Source organism: Apteryx mantelli, chromosome 3, assembly GCF_036417845.1.
Source record: "Apteryx mantelli isolate bAptMan1 chromosome 3, bAptMan1.hap1, whole genome shotgun sequence".
Classification (NCBI taxonomy): domain Eukaryota; kingdom Metazoa; phylum Chordata; class Aves; order Apterygiformes; family Apterygidae; genus Apteryx; species Apteryx mantelli.
This window is the reverse complement of record NC_089980.1, coordinates 136,836,945-136,863,610: the sequence shown is the minus strand read 5'-3', so window position 1 is coordinate 136,863,610 and position 26,666 is coordinate 136,836,945. Positions and strand designations below refer to the sequence as shown.

The 26,666-nt window shown below is 46.8% G+C and overlaps 1 protein-coding gene across 1 annotated transcript in view; it reads right to left on the bottom strand.

Moving 5' to 3' along the window:
* XKR6 (XK related 6) overlaps nucleotides 1-26,666 on the bottom strand; it is a 209,690-nt gene that overhangs the window by 20,314 nt on the left and 162,710 nt on the right. The window contains exon 2 of the mRNA XM_067294422.1: nucleotides 5,660-5,856. Coding sequence (XP_067150523.1) covers nucleotides 5,660-5,856 — 197 coding nt within the window. The remainder of the gene's footprint in view (nucleotides 1-5,659; nucleotides 5,857-26,666) is intronic.

Genomic DNA, 26,666 nt, shown 5'->3' with positions numbered 1-26,666 from the left:
GTTCAGACAGAACTTCTTGTGTTTCAGTTTGTGTCCATTGCCTCTCGTCCTATCACAGGCACCACTGAAAAGAGTCTGGCCCCATCCTCTTTACACCATCCCTTCAGATACTTACACACATTGATGAGATCCCCCCTCAGTCTTCTCTTCTCCAGGCTGAACAGTCCCAGCTCTCTCAGCCTTTCCTCCTATGACCAGATGCTCCAGTGCCTTCATCCTCTTAGTAGCCCTCCGCTGGACTCGCTCCAGTAGCTCCATGTCTCTCTTGTACTGGGGAGCCCAGAACTGGACACAGTACTCCAGATGTGGCCTCCCCAGGGCTGAGTAGAGGGGGAGGATCACCTCCCTCAACCTGCTGGCAATGCTCTTCCTAATTCAGCCCAGGATACCATTGGCCTTCTTGGCCACAAGGGCACATCGCTGGATCATGGTCAACTTGTTGTCCACCAGGACCCCCAGGTCCTTCTCCGCAGAGCTGCTTTCCAGCAGGTCAGCCCCCAGCCTGTACTGGTGCAGGGGGTTATTCCTCCCTAGGTGTAGGTGCAGGACCTGCACCTCCCCTTATTATTATTCCTCCCCTAGGTGCAGGACCCTGCACTTGCCTTTGTTGAACTTCATGAGGTACCTCTCTGCCCACCTCTCCAGCCTGGCCAGGTCCCTCTGAATGGCAGCACAGTCCTCTGGTGTATCCACCACTCCTCCCAGCTTTGTATCATCTGCAGATTTGCTGAGGGTGCACTCTGTCCCTTCATCTAGGTTGCTGATGAGTAAGTAAGTTGAACAATACTGGACCCAGTATTGACACCTGGGGGACACCGCTAGCTACAGGCCTCCAACTAGACTTTGTGCCACTAATCACAACCCTCTGAGCTTTGCCATTCAGCCAGTTCTCAATCCATCTCACTGTCCACTCATCTAACCCACACTTCCTGAGCTTGCCTATGAGGATGTTACGGGAGACAGTGTCAAAAGCCATACTGAAGTCAAGGTAGACAACATCCACTGTTCTCCCCCCATCCACCAAGCCAGTCATCTCATCTTAGAAAGCTATCAGGTTGGTTAAGCATGATTTCCCCTTTGTACACCCATGCTGACTACTCCCAATCACCTTCTTGTACTTCACATGACTGAAGGTTGGGAAAAGCATCTGTTTTGTCATGTCCTCACTCTTTCTGCACCATGTCTGAGGGACATTTATGATCAGGGCTTATCACGGTCTTTTTGAGGGGGCACTGTAATTTTGCTGGATTTTGCTTTGGGAGGGACATCAAGATTTGGCTACCCCATTTGCAAACTCTGCAACCAACACGGTAACTTCATGATAACCATGATAACTCTGCAGCCAACGCGTATCCACAGCTGAGATGCCTAAAATTCCTTTTAGTGCCTAACTTGTTTCACTCTGCTTCAAAGAGTGACCCCCAGACAGGCTGAATCTAATGTTTTTCTTAAATGTATGAGCTGCTTCAGACTTCTTATTGCAGGCTGCGGAGAGTGCATACACCTCTCAAAATCCCAGAGATTTCAACAGGACTTTGCATAATGAAGACTTATGCTGAAAAATCTCTTTCAGATCAACAGCAGGGTTTTGGAAAAGACGGCTAAAGCATCGGTGGATAGACAGTTCTTTTCATGGAGGGAAATGCTGTACTGAATACTGCAGCCTCAGGCAGACAAAATCCCAGCAAAAGCATTGCATAAAGCACTCATGACATGAGTGGAAGGACATCAGAGGTTCTGCTAAATCTTATTAAGTCTTAAAGTAGCCACACAAAAAATTAAGCAAAAGAAAACCTATTTAAGAGGAGATTTATGCTGAAAAAGCAGAATCCCTCTCACCTCATTAACTGTCTAGAAGTTGGATGCCTCCTTTAAGCTGGTTATACATGCTCCTTTCCATTCAGCGGAGAGGAACAGGCACCTCTGCAGGGTGAAGTGCGTTAAGGACAGTTTATTCTCCAAGAACTGAAGTGGATTATCTTCTAGGATTAATTATGAAATGAAGATCTGGGCTGGTTTTTTTTGGTAATGTTATGTTTTCTCCTAAAGACACAGTGTGATTTATATCTGAGGTACATCAGGCAAGTCCTCTGCCCAGTGCTGTCCAGAAATACAGAGGAAATGGCCGACTTTTTATTGTATCCCTTACAAAATCTCAGGGACAGTTACAGTGAGCAAGGGACAGGGCTGCATCTTCTTCTGTGTCCTGTCACTTCTTTCCTAACGCTAGACAACTAAACAGTATGTATTTAGTCTAAATGCATTCTCTAGGTTCCCTCTAGATTCTTTGCAGAAAGGTACTGCTGGAGGGCAGGCATCTCACCTCACCTACTTAGGTACCTTTGGACACGGGCTGATACATGTTTTGGAGGCATCATTCCTCCTTCACTCTCCACTGACTCTATTTTGGACTGACTGCCAGTCTCCCAGACGGCTGTAGTTGTAAGAGATGAATTGTTTGCAAAGGGCCTGCATACAAATACCCGCTCCTTACACATACATATTCAAGAGCTCACGTAGACCCATTTGTCACAGTAGCCACAGCACAGAGTATTGAAGCTCAGGCTGAGTGTAGCCTCAGTGTGCATCTTCCAGGTCAGATCTGCTCACCTGACTGAGTACACTGAGTTCTTACTTCTTTTTTGTGTGTGCTATTTTCTGCTCTTCAGAGCCATCGGGCAATGGCAGCTAAGCTGGGATCTAGTCCGACTTGTATCCGTGATGTTATGAAGGAACAAATCCTGACCTTTGTGAAAATTCAGGGGGGGAGATATCCCAAACTTTACTGAGGCTGGGGCTTGACTTGATATTCCAACTCTGGCACTTCTGCTGTTGGTGATGGTAGGATCACAGGGGAGATACTAGTTCTTAGGTGAGTAGAGACCCATTTTCCTTGTGTACTTGCATGTACTGAATGGTACTGAAAGTCACTGGAAGGAATTCCTACTTCACGTTAGGAGATACACAATGGAAATGGTAGGTAGCAACAATGGCTGGTCTTCCACTATTTTGGAGGAAGCTTGGCCTTTGGAGAAGAGGGGAAGGTTTTCTTCCTGTCTCTTTGAAAGGAATGCTCTGGGTTTGTGTAAAGATCTCCATTGGATTCACTCCTCTCACCTCAACAGCTACCCTAGCACGGGAATAAGGAGGAAAAAGTAAAATTTTCTGATAGCGATTCCAGTTACTCACTTTCCACAGCTTCTTAAATAGGACATGGAGACATTAGCAGATATTTTTGCAGAAGAACCTGGCTTAGCTTCCTGCAGTAGACTTGGGATTGCAGTCTTAAGAACGGGGAAAATTGGGGCTTAGGGGGATGTATGCCATGGAAAATGGTAAATCAGTCTTAATCTAGGAATGACTGAGTCCACAAGGGACTATGTGAACCATATGGAAAAAGCTGGCATCTGGACATATTAGCATGAGCTATACCTGAGTTTACAAGCCATGCTGTGGGCCAGTTTGCCAGTCTGCATCTCCCAGTGATGTAGCTGATACTGTTTCTGTTTAGAGGCAGAACTAGTCTCTTCCTGTACTGTGTAACAAGCCATGATCATGTAGACGCAATGAACCAAAAGAAACTTGATTTGATTTTTAAACACAACAACTTCCTAATAATACCTATCGCCATTTCCTTTGGCTTCTGCCTGCTTCAAGGCAAAATCTTTGATGCTCCCTTTCATAACGGTTCCTCTCAGTATTTAATTTCCTTTTGCATAATAACGTACTGGCTGGGAGGGGGAAGACACATGCACCGAATTGGCATGGAAGAGCTCTAGGAAATCTTGCACCTGAGTCAGGAAGGCTGAGCAAGCTCTCTGCTGCTTACATCCCTCGGCAGCGTTGCCGTCCACTCAGCATGGCCTGCCGCTCAGCGGGCAGCCTGAAGACGCACTACAGCAGCTTTGGCGCACGCAGGGGTGGAGGAAGGGAAAAGGTGCATTGGGGACCTGGAGAGCTCAGCTGCTGGAGCGTGTCAAGGAAAGAGCCCTCCAGGGTTGAGAGAGGCAGGTGCATCAGGCAGGGACGTGTGCTGCCTTGGAAGAGAGCACAGCTTGTTCAGTTTGGTGGAGGAACGGAGGAACTGCATAGCTGAAGGAGGGAGGAAAAATGATGCAGCTTGTTCAGTGGATTAGGCAGCTATGCCTGGAAGCGGCAAACTGAAACAGTCACGGATTTTAAAGCCTAGAGGGATTATTAGGCCGTGTTGTCTGACTTCCTGGGCAACAGAGGCCAGCAAACTTCACCCAGTGCTTTCTGTGGCGAGTCCAACAATCTGCATAAGGCTCCAGCAAGCTTCCTAGGTTATATACTTCTGATAGGGTTAATAATAATCGTTAAAAGCAGCAGAAAAAAGGTACTGGCAAATGTAAGCAGTTCTAGCAGGACTTGTAGAAAATCCGTGCGATCATTGTGTCAGCAGTTTGGAGGCTTGGAGATCTTGTGATGAGAGGTTTCAGAATAAGACTGCATAAATAGGGGAAGGGAGGCCTCTAGAAACAACCGTGATGGACAACCCTAAGACTGGGAGAAAGGAGAGAGTAGTCCAAGCTCACTGGTGCTCTGGCTGAGGCTTACAGTGGTGACCTTGGTCCAACAAGCAAATTTAACCCTGAAGAGCTGCCTGGTTCCAACCCCACTGCCAGAAGACTCCTCAGTAATGCCAGACATGGCATGCCACAAACAGGCAGTCTTTAGGAAACAGTTATCTGAGTGTTATCCCGTGTGTGGATTGAGCAGGGGCTGAACAACCCAGCATTTCATCAGCTGATACCACTGTTGGTCCTTGGAAAGGACGATTCCCCCTCAAGCTGGTGACCCTTAGGCCACCAGCTTGTCAATGGGCATGGGTCTAGTACAGCTGCCCACCCCAGGACTGGGACATGGGCATACGCCGTCAGCTGCGATCTGTAGCTGGCCTGAATGCCTGTGCTCCAGTACATCACTGCAGCAAAGGACATAAAAATTGGCAAACTGGTCTCTATAGTCACTTCCAAGCCTCTGCTCATCTACATATCTATCTTTGCAGTGACACCCGCACTAGAACATCTCTATCACTACGCAGTCCTCTCCACTGCCTTCCCTTTCTCTTTTCTTGGACGTGCTGAGAATCATGGTATCAGTGATCAAGCTTTAACTCCTGGGCGCTCTTTAAAAATGGTCCTATAGCCCTTATCTATAAAACCAAGCCTCTTCCATTACACTTTACACCATCGGAGCATTGCACAGGCATTGAACCTCACAACACAAATCCAAGTCAGGCCAATTTTATCATTCCACATACGTTTGGAGGGAAACTGAGGCAGAGGAGGATTGTGTTTGCTCAGTGTCAGGCAGCAAATGAATGCTAGCAACTTGCAGTAGTAATACGGAATGCCTGACTCCTCCTGATAATACCAATATTTCTCTAGACTGGACTGGGTTTGGAAGAGCTGAATCTCACATTTTGATTGATACTGTTTTTCCTCAGCAGAACGAGCAGAAATTTACCAAGTGAATGCAGCGTGGAGCTGGAAGGAGATTTGTCCAAAGTGGCAACCCCTTATGCAATAGGTTGCGTAGTATGGACGGTTAACAAAACATCCATCAGCAGCTGAGCATATGGATCAGAGCGGGGAAGCCAGGAGGGTGGGGAGGGAAGTACAAGGGGACCACTTACATGGTAATGTTTCTGCACGGTTCTTTTGGATCATTATGCAGAGCTGTAGCACCAGTTGAGGGGCGCTCTCCAGGAAAGTTTCCAGGAGGCGCAACATATTTACGTCTGCATATTCATACATCATAGCCCAGTAGAAACGCAGCTGGTGTTCCTTCCGCCTCTGACTCTGGATCCCCAGGTACATGGTTCGTATATACCTGCAGCAAAGAGAAGGAAAAGCCAAGTGTGAGGCTTTGGCTTGCATCAAAACCCAAGGGGAATGGGGCTGTGGGTCAGGTGTATGGGGGAGAGGGAGGTTGTATGGGGGAAAGGGAGTCTGGGATGGACATAGGTGTCTCCTTGGCTCTAACAGCATCTCCTGCAGGATCTGAGAATATGAGAACTTTGTATTGCAAGAGTGGGAAAATATTGACTTGCACCAAAACTCAAATGTGAAGCATGGGAGTAGGAAATGCACACAAAACACTTGCACAAGAAGACAACAACTCCCTCATTTCATTTTCTTGATGGGAAGAGGAGAAGATACCTGACAAATGCTGGTCATGGCACTTGGTTGTCTAAGCCACTTCAGCACTCTCCCAAGGAGCTCCCCTCATAGAGCCCAGTGATTTGATTTCCATTTCATCCAAGGCAGAGCAATGAGACACCACCTTCACCTACAGTACATGCATGACCCATGAACGTGAAAGGCCACAACTTGCCACTGGCTTGCTATTAAGCCTTTGGGATTCTGTCGGAATAAGAGGAGGTTTCTTGTGCTTGGACAGCACAAGATCTGCCGGTTCCACTTCCACATCAGGTGTGCGAAGGGCCTACAAACCTCATCCTGGGGACTCATTTCCATTCAAGTTACCCACTGGCCAACCTTTGTAAAGGGAGATGACCAAGTCAGGGTAGCACAAAGTGCCTGTACGTCACGAGACTAATGGAGTTTAAGAAAGTAAGCATCGCCTAACAGCTCCCTCTGTAGTTCTCGCTGATATTAATGATCTAATACCGGGGCTCTCTTTCCTTCTTATCCTGAGCAGTGGCTGTAACCTTGTGCTCTGAAATTCTGGATGGGAATCATTTCATCTAATATTGACCCTAGAGTTGGTCATCTGAGTTAGTTAATGAAGAGAAACATCCCTTCCCAGGACGGTTTGTCTGTCCCACCTCAGATGCCAGCATGCGGTGGGATGAAGTGCCTTCTGGAAGTGCTAGGAGGAATTCCCAGCACAGATGCACAAAGTGGGGTCTCACCAAACTGATTAGACCACTCCTTGTCACTGGGAGCAAGACCTCACAGCAAGGAAGAGGGAGAGGAAAGGATATAAGCCTCGATAGCTCCTATATCCCCAAAGTGCAGCCTGGGGATCAGGAGCTGGGAGAGAAGCAGAAGCAGCTCTGTAAGTCCTGCCCTTTCACAGGTGCATTGCCCTTCCTTTCTGTTCACAACCGCAGAAGACAAAAAAAAAAAATCCCCAAAGAAGGAACAGAGGACACAAGAAATGACCCAGAAAGCCACCAGATGGGGCTCGACACTCATGTAGCAGGCTCGACAGTCATGTAACTGCTGTACTACTCACACTCCGCACTGGTGTGAAGGACCTGGCAGAGCCCGAGTGGGGTGGAAATGCCCATGGAGCGACCTGCTAAATGCCCCACTAAATGACACGGGAAATCTGTCTTCCCTTTGTGAGTACATGAAATGGAATAAACATCATTTATTGTGCAAGGCATAGTTGGGGAGACCGAGTTGTAATGGTTCAAGGAGAAAGCAGAGAAAAGGTGCACGCAACTGGTTTTTATCGTATCAGAGACACTAAGCCACTGAAAAATAAAGCTGGGGTGCCTATAAAGAGCTGTCCAAGCCCATTTTGGGCAAAGACAGCATCACCTCCCAAACTCTCTCCAGAAGATATTCACCCAGCCTGTCTTAAAAGTCTTGCATGGGCTCTCCCCCCCTTCTCAGGAACCCCTTCCCATTCCTCCTAGCATGTGAAACCTAAACTCCTTTGCTGAAGGTTAGGCTGGTCATTTCTCATCATTTCAGCCATGGACAAGGAGAAGAATTTATTCCCTCTCTCTCTGAAGCAGTCTTTTCCCCATTTGTATATAGTTATCACATAACTCCTCAGTTTCCTTTCCTCCAGACTAAAAAAAACCAATTTCTTTCAGTCCCTTCTCATAGATCATGTCTTCCAAACCTCTGCTCTTCCATGTTACTGTCCCCCCAGCTGTCTCCAGTTGGTGGTGTTTTTTAAGGCCATCTTTGCCCTTCTGAGCACTCCAGGTGCCTTTGGTGCCATTGGGCCACCTAAAAAGATTGAGGGGGGAGAAACTAACAGAAGGGCAACCATGTTCTGCAATTATTATTATTATTATTATTATTATTATTTTGGTTTTATCTCTAGGGATTCAGCACCATCCACGCAGTTTAAACAAGTCCATTTCCAACTGGCCACAGTGAGAAAAGATGCAACCTGTTCATGTAGGCAACACACATAAAAGAACATAAAAATGGACTGGACTAATGTATGCCCCGGATCCTGTCTCCATCAGCAGCCAGAACAGCAGCAATAACAATAACAACATCTAAGTCTCTTGGCTGTTGAGCCCACAGCCTTTTACAGATGAAAGTCAGCTACGTTATCCCCATTCCAAAGAAGGGGAAACTGAGGCAGAGATAGCCAAAAGGACTCTCCTCCAAGTCCTCTAAACAGGTGAAGAGCAGAACCCAGATCTCTTAGTGCTAACTCATGCCTTGAACTACCACAACACAAACCCCATGGGCAAAGTGCCACTCTACCGCCTGATGTTCCTACACCCAGGACAGATATGTTTCCTGGATAGAGTAAGACCCAACCATGCACAATGCTGTTCCATGCTGGAAGATCCAGCAGGAGACATGTGTCCCTATCCAGTTACCAAGCAGGACTGTGACCTCTGGAGTCCTTTGGCATAATTTTGGCCTGAAATATCACAAGCAAAATATCACCGCCATCCGAATGAACAAAACAGCTCCGAGAACCATGTGCAGCAGGAGGGAAATGAACTTTCCCTTGGTCCCATCTGCTTCCCAGCTTTAACCTGCACCACTTGCCTAACATTCCTTGCATTTTGCCTCTGGAACGGAGAGAAAACTCAGCCTTTGGAGCCTGCCAGGAGGGCTCTGCTGTCATCCAGGAGGTGCGCTCTGGGCTGCTACATGCAGGCTCTGCTCATCGGCAGTGCCAGACCAGGAACAGAACTTAATCTCCCATGTGGCCTGTGCCAGCAAGCCACTCGGTCCAGAGCCAGGGGATGACACACCAAGGATTTTTTTTTTCTCCGTGCAAAAATACGTTGCTCTCTGTTTAGCATGCTTCAAACCCAAATCTGACAAAGAGAGGAGGGCAGAAGTAAAACCCATTTCTCCTTGACGCCAGTCACTCAGTCAGTTTTCAGCAGAGAAAATGCTAGAGTAATGGCAAAACAGCAGTATTTCTACCTGGAAGGCTTTTAACAACTACTAAAAAAACTGTTTAATTAATCAATATAAAATTTCACCCAGCTGTAACACTGTTAATACTTATTTCCAAACAGGGAAGTGCAGCACTGGTGTAAGCAGTTTTATTCCAGTATATCTTCACCTTCTTTGGGGTATTTTATTTGCTTGAGGTTTTTTTTCCTACTTTTACTAACACTGGTTAAGTGTAGACAAACTCTGAGAAAAAAAAAAAATCAATGTCATTTCACCTGAAATTTGTTGTTCTCGGTCAGGCTGGTAGCAAACAGGAGTCTCTAATTAGACTTTCAAATCCATATTCAGGCTTGATCTTCAATCTACAGCAACACGACGCTTCCTCTTATGTCAGTGAAAGCCATTCACTTCTCTGTGCTTTTGAAAAGCAGTCTAATTTATTTATTTAAGAGCTTAATTTTGGATACAAGAACCTAACTTTGGACTCTCTATCTTCTGAATGCTAGCTATTTTTATATACGAGTGTGTGTATTTGTGTGTATGTTTGTATTTTTAGTTCCAAGTCTCATTGTGGCTTCAAGAGATATAACCAATTTGGGGTTGGGGGGGGTAAGGGGTGATTCTTTTTTAAATGCATGGAGAGCTGGCTGTTCCCTTCTTTCTGGCAGCGTTCCCAGAATTCCTGTTGGTATAATTACCCTCACGCTTATTTACTACGTGTGTCGCAGTAGCACACAAACTGCGTGGGGCAAAGTCACTGCTACCCTGTGCCAAAGCACAGTTTTAAGGAGCCAAAGCGACTGGCTGCAGAAATGTGGTCAAATCATTTTTGGGGAGATCTTCAGGCTACCTCCATGAGGAAGAAAAGGAGAGGCTCCTACTGCAAATCAAACAAACAAACAAACACCCTAAGTGCTACAGAAAATGATGGTTCATGCAGATGACCAAGTGCACTTAGCTGTCTCAGTGAGGGCTGCAGCAGAAACATCCAGAGAAATTATGGAGTCAAAGGCTCTGTCCATACCACTAAATAAAACAGGTCAATGACCAGCCTTTGTCCTCGGCCAGCTGGCAAGACTCGCCTCCACGTGGTCACTTCTCTTCCCACTCCAACAGGGTGAGTACGCCCATTCTGGTTGGCCTTGGCCAAAACTGCCAGGGACTGTGCTGACAATTTAACAGTGTGGACTATTGCAGGATAGTGCCGGTGCCTTGGCACTGTTCAATTTACAGAGGTGGCTCTGAATATCACCAGCAGAAAGCGTAGGAGGATGCCTTAGGCAACCGCCTGGCTTGAAACAAAGAGGATGCTGATATATAAAAGGGCTGCAGGAACACGGTAAAGCACATCAGCCCAGGAAATGATGGCTCTGGGCTGTGTTTTGTGGGAAGTATAGTACTAATATTCCGTTCCACACAACCAAAAGCTGCCTAAGATCAGGAATCTCAGACTATAGCTACCATAGTAAATGAAGGATGTGGGTAATTTCTCTCCCCCTGAGGCCAACCGGCCCAGACTGATCATAGAATTAAATTCTGTCATCCTCCAAAACCAGGTATCTGCCTTAACGCTCTATATCGGGAATGATCTCTGGCCTGCTCAGTTCTGAACCATGCCCAGGAATCATTTGGGAGAGTGCTAGTCAGCCTTGGCCAAACCGTTTATCACACTAATAATTTAGCAGCAGGAAGAAGTTACAGTGCTCCCATCCAGGCCTTTAAACTGTCCAATTTACTAGTGTACACGTGCAGAAAGATGGAAAGACTTGGGGCACTCAGATCACTCCCAGCAACCTCAGTTTGGGAACCTTTACTTGGCCAAGAGCAACCAAGCCTACTGCTGTGGAAAAGGTCATTGCAGCTGCCAGAGAACCAAGCCCTGGTTTGAAAAACGGGAGAGCTTGTTCAGCATGCGAAGTAAGAAACATCTCCAGGGAAGCGAGATGCTCAGGAAGTTAACTCTGTTGAGTAGGCTGCAGCCTTCGGCTCAGCAGGATTTATCAGGACCAGAGAAGGGGGGGGTGACATGTACATGTATCCTTCCCCAAGACTGGTTAAGAGCAGAAGCAAGCCATGCAAGAATGGGCAGGAGCCCAAGTCCTTGCCCAAGTCCTTGCAATCAATAAGGAAACTGTTCAAAGACCAGCCTGGTTTACAACCTGCCCCCAGGAGCATTCCCTCCTGCTGGGGAGGAACAGCTCCAGCATCTCCTTAGCCTCCTTCAGTTCTCTCCAGACAGCTGTCCTTTGCCTTGACACTACAAGACCGTGGTTATACCCTTGGTGTCATGTGCCGTGTTGAGGGACACCATCTCCCTCACCAACCTGTGGCATCAGCTTCCGCCCTGGTGCTCATGGGAGAAGTGGGACAGGGCGAGTTATTCAGCTGGCAATACACTCTCCTGCCATCTCATCCACCGCCGGCGCTGCTGCTAACTCTTGGACGGGGCCATTGCCCTTATGCCTCTTTGCGGTGAGCACAGGGTGTTTATAGATTAAAAACCTACTCCTTGGAAGGGAGGAAACGAGGACGTGTGTAACCGCTCGGCTGGAAGGCTTGAAACGGAGGCTGCCTGAATGCACCCTTAAAACGAGGTTATGTAAGGCCAGATCTCAGCTGGAGTGAGTTGGCATCCACAGGGCTCTAGCAATTTACACCAGCTGAGGCTTTGGCCCACTTCTTTAATTTTAGTGAATTATTTTCATTCTAATGGATTTAAAAGGAATATAAGAAGCAGCGCACAAGCAACAGGGGAGCATGAAAGTAAAATGCTGTCTATTAAAAAAATCAAAATCAAAGTTACTATCACAATTAGCATGCTCAATACCAACATTTGTTAGATTTTTTTTCTTTGTTATAATGTTGCCAGTTAGCAATAAGAATTCACATATGGATAATTACCGTTCCTTGTTTGAGTATCAAAGTAGTATCTACGGGCCCCATCCAGGTGCTGATACACCACCGCCTTGTTGGGCTGCTTCCACAGCATTAAACTCCTCCAGAACAAGGTGGCTGCATCCAAACTGCCTATGGAGAACGGTTCATGGCCTGTGCTAAACCCTGAATGGCATTCAGGAATGGTTTGGGCCATTGCTAGTCACCTTGGGCCAAAACCAAGCTGGGGACCGGGCTAACAGTTTAGCAGCGTGGAGGATGGAGTCGCTGCTCTGGTCCTGCTCAGCTCCCTTGTCTGGATATACCCCACAGTGACCGAACACATTCAGAGAGCATCACTCCACTGGTGGACATTAAGCACAATCGTCCAATTTAGGAAGTCTCAAAACCTCTGATTGCCAGCAGCTGGAGGCCAAACTGGGAAAGATCACTTGCCGTCTCAGAAGCAAGCAAGGGCACTTTAAATCCTCTCACTGGACTGAGTGAGCAGTGACCAAAGCCTTCCCTCAGTCCACCCTCCTCATAGGTCATCCCAGCTACACAGACAAAATTTCTCATGATTTTGGTGGCTTTCATCTGGGCCCTGATTTTCAGAATCAGAATTATCAGGATTTTCTGAAATCTTTTCACTTTCAGCATATTTTGATGGGGTTTATACCCAAGAATGAATAAAATGCAACAAGAAGTGTGTTCATCAAGTATTTCAGTCCTTCTACCTTGCAATCTCTTTCCTCTCATGCCTGGTAAATGTGCTTCAGTGTACAACTACCATTCATTTAGTTAATTGCTTCTATCAGCACCTTTTAAACAATTAATAATCTTCAGCCCATGTCTCGCTTATTTAAGGAGAATGTCACTAAGCACAAAACAAGCTTGTTCAATGCTTTAGAGACCCTTAAAAAGCTCAAATTCATGGCATGAGATCATTTATCAGCTCTGTAGACCAGTAAGTCATGGAGGACACTGTCTTTCTTGGGATACAGAGTTTATCGTTACCTCAGTTCCAGACCTGGATCTCCAACAGGACACTTTTTCCACCTTCTAATTAATCACAACATCACTGTGGTCCAGGATCAGGCTTAAGAGCTGCTCCCAACCAGATTACACGATACTCAATGCAATGCTACATCAAGAAGGTTAGAAAAGTGGATTACTTGGCCTATATTAACATTTTTGAGTTAAACTGTACATCAATCTGCTGACATCAGTCTGTGTTCATGTTCTCTAGCAGCCACAAGCTCCTTGTCTATCCCACTCCTCATCTTCTCATCAAAGTTGGTGTTAGTTTGTTATTTTCTTATTTCTGCTGGAAAACTTCTTTGTGAATAAGATTCTCAGAAGCATTAGCCAAGACCTGTTCCCTTTAAAAACAAAAGGTCAAGTCAAATTTTTTGAAAATCCCTAGTCCATAGAGATGATCACCACCACTTCAGAGAAAATACTTGTCTTCATGTGAACTCAAAATCCTATTCTTTAAATGTTTATATTTGAGTAAGATGATTCTTGAATGTACATTCATTTTAGAAAGTCTCGTTTTTTGAGAAATACTATTCGCAACTGAATTATCTACTAGAAAGAATGATAGTGCCAGTTTTCTGCTGTGTAGGAGAAACTGCAATCATTTTGTATTTCAAGCCAGTTTAAAGCTGCTTTAAAACACAGATTGCTTTACTATACAGCAACCATGAAAAATACATCTGACTTATTTTATGAAACACACATTGAAGAGAATCAAATCATAGAGTCATAGAATAACTTCGGCTGGAAGGGACATCTAAGGGTCTCTGGACCAAATCCCCCCTCAAAGCAGGTGTAACTTTGAAGTTTAGTCATGGTCTTGTGCAGTCGAGTTTTGAAAATCTCTAAGGATGGAGACTCCACAACCTCTCAGGGCAACTTGTTCCAGCACTTAACCACAATCATTGCAGAAATGATTTTCATCATGAGATCATTTTCACTATTTAAAGAAAGCTCCTCCTTGAAAAGAGTCAATTTCATCAAATAGTTGGAGAGAGACAATAAAACCATGATGCTGTAGGATTTTTAGGATCTGATTCCCATAGCTGTGATGTTTGCATGCTGATTTAACTTGGCACTGATTATATGGGGGCTCTGATACAAAGCAATGAGCTGTGATTGATAGTTTTGGAGTAATGTTCCCAGCTTCTCTGCAGGAAATTATTGCTCTGGTTGCAATGCCAGCAGAAAGGGACATGTACCTATATTGCCTCCTCTGGGTTATCGTCCATGGTCTTTGTTCAATCCCCTTTTCACTGGTGGTTTAAGCAGATATTTGGGACTGTGAGATCAAATGGTAGAGCTGCAGGTGTGCATTTCATTCTGCCAACAGATAAGAGGGTCATAACCTCCAACAGATACGTGGGGCAGAAAACTGGGGCAAGGGCATCATTGCAGCTAAGTCTGCCAGAGGCTAAAAAGGCACATACCTGTATCGTTCAGACTGGGGAGTGTTTCAGGAATCCATCTTTGTGACTATTCTCTTTTCCTAGTTGCAGAATATTTTTCTCTGACTCACTCATTCACTGACTGAAAGATCACAACCAAAAGAAGGGAAACAGAGCATAAGAAACTAATGGTCCTAAATAGCCCCACTTTCTCACGCTAATTTGTCAAACTTTCCCAAATCTGGATTGTTACTGATATATCCATGCTTAGCCAAGGGTAAGAACCTGGCCAACAGTTCTTTATTTGCAAATCTATTCATGAATGTGTCATTGGCATATTCATTACGGCCCTGATTTTGCAAGCTGTTGTGCCCGGCCAGTCTCACTTTGCATCCCCATGGGCTGCGGGGCTTCCCTGGATATCCAACAGCTTGCAGAATCCCTGTTTCCAGATCTTCACTCGGTAAATCAATACAGCATCAGAGAATAGCTTTGTAGCGGGAGCTGTTACAGTTTCAACACAGGCTTGTAGAGATCATGTTTATGTTTTCACTTGTCAATTATTTCATGAGGTCTACAGCCCTAAAACAGAAGAAAAACAAAAGCCCCTTCAACACCATGGTATGAAAGCCCTTTTTTGATTATAATGTGGGAAGCATCTTCTGTGTCGTATAAAGGAGCAGGCTGGGTAGCAGTGGCTGCTTGAGAGGGTATCAAAGTGATAGGTGCTGTAGAGATATGTCATCTATCCCATCAGCACCTATCACACGTGGGATGTACTCACATCCTAGGACTGAGCCGATCACGGCTTTATCATGGATTCCCCCCAAATTAGTTATGAATACTTAGCAGAGGGACCGGGGCTTGTTTTACACATATTTATTTACTTAAATTGTACTCAGACACCTACTGCTGTCGCCTCTAGCAAAACCTTCTGTTTTAAATCAAAGCTGTTAAATAGCTTTACACAGAAAGAAAGAAGTTGTGCTCAGACTGAATTTTTACTTCAGGTATGTTTGAGCTAACATGATCTGATGTCAGGGCTCTCCTTTGGGAAACCAAAGTGATCCTAGTCCAATAAGCCTTGTAGGAACAGATGTAGCTGAAGGTCTTGAACGTAAGTGGAGGTCTTTTGATTGACTTATCTTGCCCTGGCTCCAAGCAAGGGAATTTTCAGGACAAATCCAGGGAGATGTCTGAGGGCTCCAGAAATGTGTGTATTCTAGGATATGACACCGCAGAGACACATAGGAATAGTCACCTTGCTCTCTCTATAGAGACGGGTACAGTGTTACAGTACTTAACCTGGTCTTGAGAGGTGATTTGACATCACATGGACTCACTGGAGCCACAAGGTATCTCAAGGGATGACATGTTTGCATTGCTTTGGGAGGCCAGGAGAAGACAGGGACACGTCCTCATCTCCTCATGGCTCTCAGCAAGCCTCAAGGACCCCTCGAGGAATGATGCAGTGCAGCAGAAAGGAAAGCAATGTCTTTAGCTGGTCGTGAGTTCACTGGAGCTGGAGAGATACTGCGGTGGTTTTCTCTTCTACGAGCTTTACGTTTCCTGGGCAATTTCACAAACTGGTTTTGGGGTAACAGGCCCAAACATCTGAACCGAGACAGCAGGTAGCCTGGGGTTTAAAACTTCAGAAACAGACATGAAAGAGGACTGAAGAACCCCAGAGCCAAAGAGGAACATGACTGGGAGCTAGTCCCCCTCCATCAGAAGGAAACATTTCCTATTTCCAGGCTCTGGCTGCTGGGAGAAGCAGCCTATGACACACAACAACTTTTCCTTCAAACAGCAAAAGGCTGTTTGTAGCCAACACCAAAGCCACTGGTGCTAGAGAGTGTGGAGCATAGGACATTGAGGAGGTAAACACGATGGTAGTGTGACCAGAGGAAGGAAGACTTCTGCTGTAGCATCTGCACCAAGACAGCTTTTGCTCCTGTCTTAGCACCACATTGCTAAGCTCTGCCAACTGTGGGATTTGAATGAACAGCCAAAACATTTCAAGAGCATGATGGCCGCATCCCAGCACAAATCCTGAAAAGTTGGGCCTGAAGCCTGAGATTGTAGAACAGTATTTACAGTATTTGCAGCATTTTCTCTCTCCCCGGCCATCAAGATCACTGATGCTAAAGTAGGACTCAAAGTCACTGGACAAGACTTTCCCGTATAGCAAAGCCCTCCTCTCCTAAGCCACCTGGGATGTCCGTGGCTTTGCAGAATTGAGAAGGGGGCTGTGCCAGGATAGACTGTCTGCAAGCGAGGGGGGATTCTCTAATGGAGGTTTTTTTTTTAACACTATGCTAGAAAAACACCTGTCAGGAGGAGTTTAGAGGGAGAGGAGCCTGACTAGGAAAGCAGGGCTCATTCTTGAGGACCTGGTGATGCTGAAAAACACCCCTGCCTGGCTGTGGAGCACCTGTGGTCAGAGTCATACACTGGGTGCCGGCTGAGTCTGGCTCACGGTAGGGAAGGATCAGTCCCTAAAGAGAGTGTGAGGGTGAGGAGAGCTCTCCCCACCTCTTGCACCCCCTTCCTGGCACACACCACTGCAGAACCTAAACTCCCCCGGGGCCAGCGAAGACCTCCGGGCGCTGTTCAGCGGCAATCGGGAATGCTGGGGTTGGCCCCAGCCTCGTAAGGGGCCGTCACGGACCTGGGATTATTCGCTGAGCAGCACATCCCCGAGTTGTCTGTGCAGCATGGGTCAACGGCATCCCTGGAGCAAGACTCTCGATGCGCCGGCTTTATGAAAGGGATGAGACTGTCTCCTTCGTTTTGCCATCCATTTGAGAAAAAGGAGCAAAAAACTGGGTGAGCGCCTGTGAAATCCTGGAAGAACGGCCTCAGATCCCAGCTATTTTTAGTTTCGCAGAAGCTGCGCATACATTAGTGAAGGCCTGCCTTTCTCTCCGGGTGCACACAGCTCTGTGAGAAATCAAATGCCTTCCTTCCAGCGTGCCAAGAAAGAGTTTAACCCTTCTTGTCTTGCTGCAAACAGCCCTGTCCAGGCCAACCACACCTTGATATGGACCTTGACAGGGACCAGAAAGGTCTTCATGGACATTTTGGCTGTAGGTATTTGGATGAAAAATTGGGGGCCTTTGCCCCATGGCCCTTATCTCCTTATATTTGGCTGGGGGAACAGGGATTTTTGTTGTCAGAGGGCAGGAAGGAAGCTCTTCTGTTACCATTTAGGGGCTGGAAGGAAACTCCAGCACAGAACCAGCATTTGACTTGCTTTGCCATCAGCTTTTCCTGGTAAAGAAACACGCTTTGGGCTGAGAAGAGCAGGGAGGACTTCAGAGCATTTGCAGAACCCAAGAGCTGGGGGCTGACGCCTCAGCTCTAATGCCCCATCACGATGGCCAAGCTTTGCGACATTCATAAACTGCCGTGTACCACCTAGGATACGTATGCCAAAACCCTAACCTACAATCTTCTAGCCATGCAATCTTCTGGGAAGCAAGACCTCAGCCCCAGACAGGCTGCTCAAATGCTTGGCAGGGGATCTCAGTCCTATGCAAGCTCCCCTTCTTCCCATTGGCTCTGTCTCCACTGATCCAGACACGTCACACCACAAAAACCATTGCTACCATGAGGAGCCCGAATGGATGGCAGAGGACTATGGGCAGGCAGCTCGGTTCAGCCGGTGGAAAGGAACGGTGCCTCGGCTCCTCTGGAGCAGATGGCAAAACCAGGGAGGGCATGCGCACACAGAAGCAAGAGATCGCAAGCTTGCAGAAATGCACGATGCATTTCAACACACGATTAATAGAAAATAATTGCAATGTTTATATCTTAGCTATTTCCTTCACAAAAAGATAAAAAACAATGCCCACGTGAGGCACACTCAGCCGATCTCTTCACACCCACAGTGCATGTCAACTCCGTTGCCCGTGCACTTTAACATTTTCCAGCTCTTTAATATTTATTACCTCTGCCGTTTTGTATTACTCATCAGCTATTCCTGGCCAGAGGAAATGTACTGGCGGGTTCTGAAGCGTGTACATACTCTGTTCTTTAAGGGGGTTATAAGTAGAGCAGCAGTCTTGCAAACACACACACACACTCATAGGCACTGCAATGCATTTGGGCATCACAGTTTCCTCTGGCTTTTGAGACACTGGATTCAAAAGAACCAAACAAGTCCAATCATCCCCAAAAAGTGGCTGGACTGCTTTTCAAAGGCCAGAAGGATATAAGAAGCCATCAGGAGAGGAGACACAGCACTTTTAGAAGGCATAGGGGTCCTTACCTCAGTGTATCTGTGCTGATCCCTGCAAAAACACCCCTTAGGAAGTTCACATGAGCATCATTCCCTGCTTTACTTGCAGTTACTTTGCAAGTCTCCTCCTATGCCCCTGATTAACCACAAGTCTGCCAGCAGCCCGGCTACTTGCAGTGTTTCTTCCAGCTGCTGGAGGCTCAGGGACTCCCAGTAAGGATAAAATACAAAGCTAGAAGTCAAGCTATGTAGCAGCCTATCGGTGGCTGCACTCGCAGCTTTGTCATTTATTAGGTGACTCCTAATTAAGACTGACTGTAAATAACATGATAAAGAAGGCTACTTTCTAATGGTTATGTTCAGGGCAGGAGGTAGCTCAGATACGGTATTACAGTATTTCTTTTCTTTTTTTTTCTTTTCCCCTACTAATTTAAAAAGGAGCTTTCTGCTTGGAGCTAATAAAACTGAGGCCACCTGACTATAGCATCTCTCCACCACTCTCCGGGCACAGCTGAGTCTTCTCTCTGCAAAGCACACGTGCCAGTGGACAGTTTATCCAAGCGACACAAATGCAGTCACAGGATCTTTCTACCAGCTGAGTGAACAGCATCTGGGCTGCGAGGTGTGGGATCCTGGAGCCCTGCCCTAGGGACTGATGTTCATGCACAGTTAGTTGCAGAAATGGAGACAGAGAGGTTAAGTGACTTTCCCCAAGCTAGTGAGGAAAACTGGGGTGGGGGGGGTGGTATTTTTCAGTTCAAGGGGTCCTTGTCTCCCTGCCCCTGCTAGATCTGCTCCTTGTCTCCTTTCAGAAAGTAAGTGCCTAACCCAAATGAAAATAAATCCTTTCCTTTTCACAGACGTCCTTTCGACCTCCTGCTACTCAAAATGCTTCCCCAGACCAATCAGATGCCTCTCGCATGCTGGATACAGCCCGTGCAGCTGCCTTGCACTGCGTGGAGGATGTTTGCAGTAACATTAACTATTGCAAATGCTCAGACAGGATATATACCAGAAACACCAATAAACTGCTGAACGCCATTGATCTAGACATGACTCAGGAGTTACCACTGATAATCTCTTTAGGCACCTTCCTCCGACTGAGCCCAGGCAGAGTTTCTGTTCTGATCAGCAAAGCAGCAGAGTCCTCTTCCATCTTGCACTCCTCCGGGGAAAGGCCAACTTAAATGACACACGGGGGTTATTGATTTCCATAATGAATGAATGGATTTTCCCCTTCTGCGCTCATGCCCCCTCTCTCTCCAGTGGAATAATTTAGCACCTCTGTCATTTAAAGCCCAAATGCCTCTCCCAAGTGCAAACATGCAACCTTTCCCTGTTGACATTACTGCTGTCTCAAGGCCCTGGCTTGCCTCCTCCATTCTTCTCCTGCCTCTCCTGATCTTGCAGAGCTTTGCCTCCTGTGCTAACACAGGCCGTGGAGGGAGGATTTCATCTAGTGTGGTGAGGCAAGGAACCTAGGCAACGGAGAACATATAGTTTTTCTTCCCACGAAGGAAGGCATGTGGCCAAAGAGGTTGGGTAAGCTCAGGCTGTGTGTTGGATGCTGCAGAATCAGCTGAGAAAGTTAGTGCTGCTGCCTGCTGGGATGAACCCAGGAGAGTTTCCAGCACTCCACAGATCCGTTGTTTAACAGGAGCAGAGTGGATGTCCTGGTCTTCAAGGAGCTGATGGAAATACAGCTAGGGTTTTTGCAGTCATGGGTCAAAGCAAATGCCCAGTACATTGGACTCAGCTCAGAAGCAAAGGGATTTCAGCTACAAGGAGTCTCATTGCTAGCCTAAAATGTCCTTTCCCTCTGCCTCCCCCAGCTCTTCCCTAAGGACCCACTCCTGCTTCTCCCCAGCCAGGTCTCTGTTACTAATCTGAAGTACCGCAGCTGGTCTCCTGTTTTGGGACCCTGCTCTTCCCATCTGCCCGTGTCAGACGCAGATGATCTGGCCGCCCTGTGACTCACTGCCCAGCTGCCTTCGTCCACAGCTTAGGTGTGCTGCACCGCAGCTAAGGGACGTGCCCACTGTCGTGCGCAGGTTCAAAAGAGCCCTTTTGCAGGCACGCTCCCCAGATGCAGCCTGACACTGCTACACCTCCTTCCCCTACAAGTCCTGCCTTTCCCTTCACAGGAGTTGGGACCTCAAACATCATGGGATTTAGTATGTGTCACCTCCTACATTTGCAAAGAAGACACTTGAGAGACCTGCCATGAGTGACCAGTTTGAACAGGCTCTGAGAGATGCCCTGACAATAAGACTGGGATGACAGAGCTCAACAACCCACCTACCATGTTAGGGAGCTGGGATTTAATATAACCCCCCTATTAAAAATTCCAAACCTGTTTCAGGTTGCCATCTTACCTCCATACTTTCACTCCAAAGTTAAGCCCTGACTGGTTAAAAAGATGTAGCTTCTTTACATGACTCTGAGCATCTTGGCCCAGAATATAAATCCCCCAAATCCTAGTCTAAAACTTCAGGCATTTAAGTCCCCTAAGCAGGTAGGCATCCACCACTGTAGTCTCAAAGTGGGCAGACACAGGAGACTCTGTCCAACATCAGTTACAGGCCTAGGCCCCAAAAGATTCATAATTTCCTTTTCCATTCTCCGGTCTGCAGCACACTGTTCCAAATGTTGGCCCAGAGCTCAGCACCCAAATAGGAGTGGTCACCATGTTCTTCTTCCATCACCCAGAAAAGCCCCCATGTGAGCTCAAATCCCTTCTCTGCCGGATGGGAAGGAAGAACTTGACCTTGGCCGTTGAATATTGCAGGTGAACCCATTAAACACCATGAGCCAACCTCGGAGACGAGGCTCTCGGTTTCCCCTGTTGGGGCTGTTGTGCTGGATATCTAACACTCAAATAGTTCTGGAGACACAGCAGCGTGTCAGAAAGACTCTCGTCTGCTGGCTCGAAGGTTTGCTCGGAAAGGAGAACGTGCAGGTCCAATTCCCTGCAGCAGGAAATGCTTCCTCAGTTACACAGAGTGGATCAGTGCCAGCGGGCAGGATTACGAACACTGTGTCATGTGGACGCTCTTATGAAAAGGGGATGCTGCAGGCTTGAGTCAGCTCCAGGCTAAGCAGAGAACCGAGCCTCCGTCTTCTACCCTCTGCCTGCACACCCTGCCTCTTGAGGTGACAGCGAAAAGCAGAACACTGATCCTACGTCTTTTAAAGCAGCTTTGTGAATTAATCACTTTTTTGCCTTTGCTTTCCTCAGAGGACCTTTCGCTCTGGGCTGTGTGGAAAATTTTGCGTCAAATGAAGCGAGATCCTTGGATTCTGCATTCTGGCATGTTTTTCCCCCTCCCACATCCACATAATTGCCGAGCCTCTGGAGTAGCCCTAGATGTGGTAGGAGTTTTATTCCTGCCATTTGCAGCTCTTTGTTGAAGCTCTAGTTCATGTGTCTAAAGACCCTCCCTGGAGCCACAGAAGCAGAGATCTGGACCCAGGTCTCTTCAAATAGCATTTCCTTTCTTACTTCAGCTGTCTAAAAGCAGGAAAGATAATCTAAACCTATCATCTTGGTTCTATCTTTTATCAACAGAGAGAAAGAGAGAGAGAGATTGCCAAAAGGCCATTTATCCCATCCCAAGATAAGTGTCTACAACACCTCCTACAGATTTCCTGTCTCCTTCCCTTGACTACAGAAAAGTCCAGACAACTAACTGAGATTTGATGGCTGATGCCAGACGTCTCCCATCTCCTTGGCATCAATTTGATATCATACATGTCTCACCTCCTTGCCAGCATTTTGATATGCCATTTGCGGATTTGCTTGCACTGGATGCATATACTTCCCCACTGAAAAGACTTAGGGGACAGGGAGACTGGGGCCATACCAGGGACTATGCTAATGGCTGGGAAAGGATTTTCCCATGGGAAGTAAAGTTCATACTTCAATTGAATGTATTCCCCTCTGATAGCTAGAGGAGATCCTAGAGTTGGCTGGGAGATGTGCAGTTTTATTGTTCCAGCCATCTCTTAACCCAACCTTCTTTTTCTTGTGGAGCAAATACAGGCCCTTGGAAAGACGACAAACTCTATGAATAGCTCTTCATCCCCTGCCCCATATCTTCTGGGTCCCTCCTCAAGTTTTCCCCCATGCACAGGAGCAAATTTTCCTTGCACTGAAAGTCCCCATGGAGGACAATTGCACAGACAGTTCCCCAGCTGGCTTCTCCAAGGCATCCCTAAAGAAGCTGAAGACCAGGGGCAAGACTCATAGGCATGCAGGACCATTTCAGACAGTATCCAAGACTTTCACAGACTGCTGGTAGGTAGGACACGAGGCCTGCAGAAGATTGTGCCTTTCTGGACCCCAGCTGGAGGCGTGGTGGAATATCCATGGGCATCTCAAATGTCACTTGGCACCCAGGTGTGGACAACTGAACTGAGCTCCTGGATCTCAGCTGAGAGGGAGACTCTCTAACACAGCAGGCCTCCAAGCAAGGCAAGCAAATCCACCCTGGCTCAAACAAGAAAGCAGGCCCTCATCCTCCCTATGCCATTTTTTTCTCAGTCTAGCCTTTACCCCGTGAGGACTCACCCAGTTTATTCATCTCATGCCTGGAGGTCTTTCCCTCTCTGGCTCCTGCCACCCACTGCATGCACAGGCTAGAAGAAACCCTTGTTGTTAGACTGACAGCAGATTCTGCATGTCCCCAGAAGCCACGACTACTGGGACCTTCTGTCCTTTCAGCCTCCAGGGCTGCTAGTCCTCCCGTCACCAGCAATGCCCTTTGACCAAGATGTCATTTTTCAGTGCTTAGAAAAGAGAAGCAGCATGTAAAGCAGGTTTTGGAGCTTGCTGCTTTGATCTGGGTAGGTCTGTAGACACCAGAGAGTGATAGATAAGTGGAATACATCCCTCTGAACAGTTTTGTTTATTAAGGCAGCAAATGGAAAAGGTTGAGAAGTGAGAGGGAGCAGGACAGCAGTCATGCACCAGGGCCAAGACATTATCCTCAAAGGCTTTGCTCTGGTGTTGGAACAGCCCTACAAGTAAGTACAACATATTTTGATTTTTTTTTTCCTGAGGATTAGTGATCAGTTCTGTAGGAAGCCAAATAATATTTAAATTAATTATTCACAACTGGTTTCTTCTCTTCCAATCTACCACCCCACAATAAAGTTATTCCTAAATAGATTTTTTTCCCCCTTTCCCATTCAACCAGTCCTTCTGATCACTATATTTTTGATGCTTCAATCTAGCAAGAGGTAACTTGTTCCTGGCTGCACTGCAAGGTTGAGAAACCTGGGCACAGAACCCAGGAGTCCTGGCTTTTAGGTATCACTGCTATTTATATTATAGCAATGCTAAAAGGCTTCTGCTGAGATCAGAGTTTGATTGTACTGAGTACAGCTCATACACATAGTAAGAGACAGTTCTTGCCCTAAAGGATTTACAATCTAAACTGACAAGGACAGAAACACAGCAAAGGAAAAGATGTGTTATTAACAGCAGGGGACTGAGGCACCGAGAGATGCGATAAATTGCCTGCGGTCACAGGGGGAGCTTGTAGAAGAGCCAGAACTTGACCCCATGATTTCTCACCTACGCTTTCTCACCTCAGCCGTCAGAGAAGGTGCACGCCGGGAATTCAGGTGAACTGGGGACTCTGAGGCTGTTTTCACCCAGACCGACCTCTTCCCCCGTCCCCTCTGACCCCTGTTAGGTGACTCAGGGCTGGGGCTGACAGCGGCGTGGCTGCCCTCGTGGAGATGAGGGTCCCTGGGGCCACCGATGTGTAGCTGGCAGCCTGACTCAGCCGAGACTCTCACACAGGGTTGGGATTACTGAAAGTGAGAGCTCAGAGAGACAGATTTTGGGATGACGAAGGCTTTCTTGGGGTTCTGCCCAATTTTCCCCTATTGCTGTGGGCTGCCTTCTCCTCCAAGAGCGAAAGAGACCTCTGCAGTGGCTGGAAGCTGCTTACGCCATTTAGTGCAGTAGATGTTATAGGAAAACAAAGCATTACTAAAGCATCTGGCTGCAGTAAAGCTGATAAATGACTCCACACACGCCAAGTATTCCTCCCTTTTATCCTGTTCTCCTAGGAAATTTTCTACGACTGGGAGAGGAAGACGTTGGGAGGTTTGACGAGGCTTCGTTGCGACCTGAGCTCTGGACAGGCTTAGCAGCCAATTCAGCCTGGGCTTTCTACACCCTCACCAGGGCAAACTGCAAACGCTGAGGCCAGCCCGAGCAGGATCCTCAACAGACACTCAACGGAGAAACGGCCACGGAGAAATGGATGCTCACAAGTCGGAGCATGACCAGGATAAAACAGCCCCGGCATGAGTAACTGAGCTGCTACGCTAAATGACTGAGCTTCTTTCTGAAAGGTGAGAATACAGATGCTTCGGGGAATATGACACTGATAGACTGAACAGTGGCAAGCACGGGAATGCTATAATCTACATTGTTAAGCTATTAACGTGGTCCCGGCACAGATTTGGCCTGAGCCAGTCGATCTCCCCCCAGAGATTTCCCAGATACAGCTTGGAAGCTAGGATAGGTCAGGGATTATTTCCAGGAAAAGGTGTGTATTTAGACACCCTGCTTTGAGGGATGAGAGATAATGATACGGATGTGTCCAGCCGTTGGCCTCAGGGCCAGAGAATGGGTGCTGGCACCCTTTCATTTATGAGTAGGGAATGTAACCTTTTGGGGTGAAACCTCAGGATTTCACCCTATAGCACTGGCCTCAGCTACTTTGGTTTTCCCCTCCGTAAGAGCCATATTTCATCGAAATGATGGAACATCGTTGATTGCTCATGGTGGAAGACGGCACACTCCTCCGTGGGAACTGCACTGTGATTATTCAGTTGACTCAGGATAAAATACAAGCGTGGTTCGATGGACTATCTCAGTTGTTCCTTCAATCACAAATCCATTCACTACGAGGTGAATCCCCTACACTCTCACCACCACTCACAGGTCTACTCAATAAAAAATGAAATTTCTCAGAAGTCCTGTTGTTCTAATTAAATCTTGGAGTCACCACTCACTCTTATAATTGTAAGCATTTGGGGGAGGAAAAAAAAACAAACCAAACCCAAATGCAGCCTTTATAAACCAGTCCAGGTACTTCTCCTACAGACTGGGAAGAAGGAAAAGTGAAACTGAAATCACGTTTCATCATAAACATCTGCAAGCATGCAAGGTACAGCGACCTGAAAGAGAAACCCTCAGCAAGTTTGCTAGGTTGGACACAGCTCCCTGCCAAGACAGATGAGATTTCTCGACCACTTGTCAGGACATCTCGCAGCATGAAGAGATTAACCTAGCTTCCCTCCACATCTGTCTGGGTACACATGCCCTACAACATTTGGTGTGCACCTGTGTGTGTTTGTGTATGTGGAGACACACAAAGACAAATACGTTACCTCTATCTACTTGAGCAGAGGGCTGGTAGCAGTTTTCTGAGAGTTGGCCTCTGACATCAATTCCTTTTCCATTAGCCTGCCAAAGCACTTTAACTCTCAGGCAGACATACCGGGATGGGTTTGAACCATAACAGCGAGGCAAAGGAGATTTATTCTGCCCAGCTATTCAATTGCTCGATCTGAATGGAACCTCCAAATCTGAAGAGTTTATAATTAGGTATGGTAGGACTTGATTTCAGCTGATAAGCACCAGGAAACTTAGGTTTTTGCCCTGTCACATCCAGCCCTGACAGAGACAGATCTGTGTCTCACTTAGCTACTCATTGCTGATCTGAGCAGTTTTGGCCTCAAAGCGGCCAAAAGTCTCTAACTAACTGTCCAGAAACTGTAATGGTCAGATCTGCAGGGTAGAAGCATGGTGGGGTTGAGGGTGGGACAAAAGCTCTCAGAAGTGACAAACACCAATAGAAATGGCAATCAGAAATAAATACTGGTTTTAATTCTTGCTTTTTAATAAAAATAAACATCAAGTCCTACTGAGACTTCTTAGAATTTAAATAGCTGAGCCACACTGTGTTGGAGGGGAAACAGAGAAATACGAAGGAC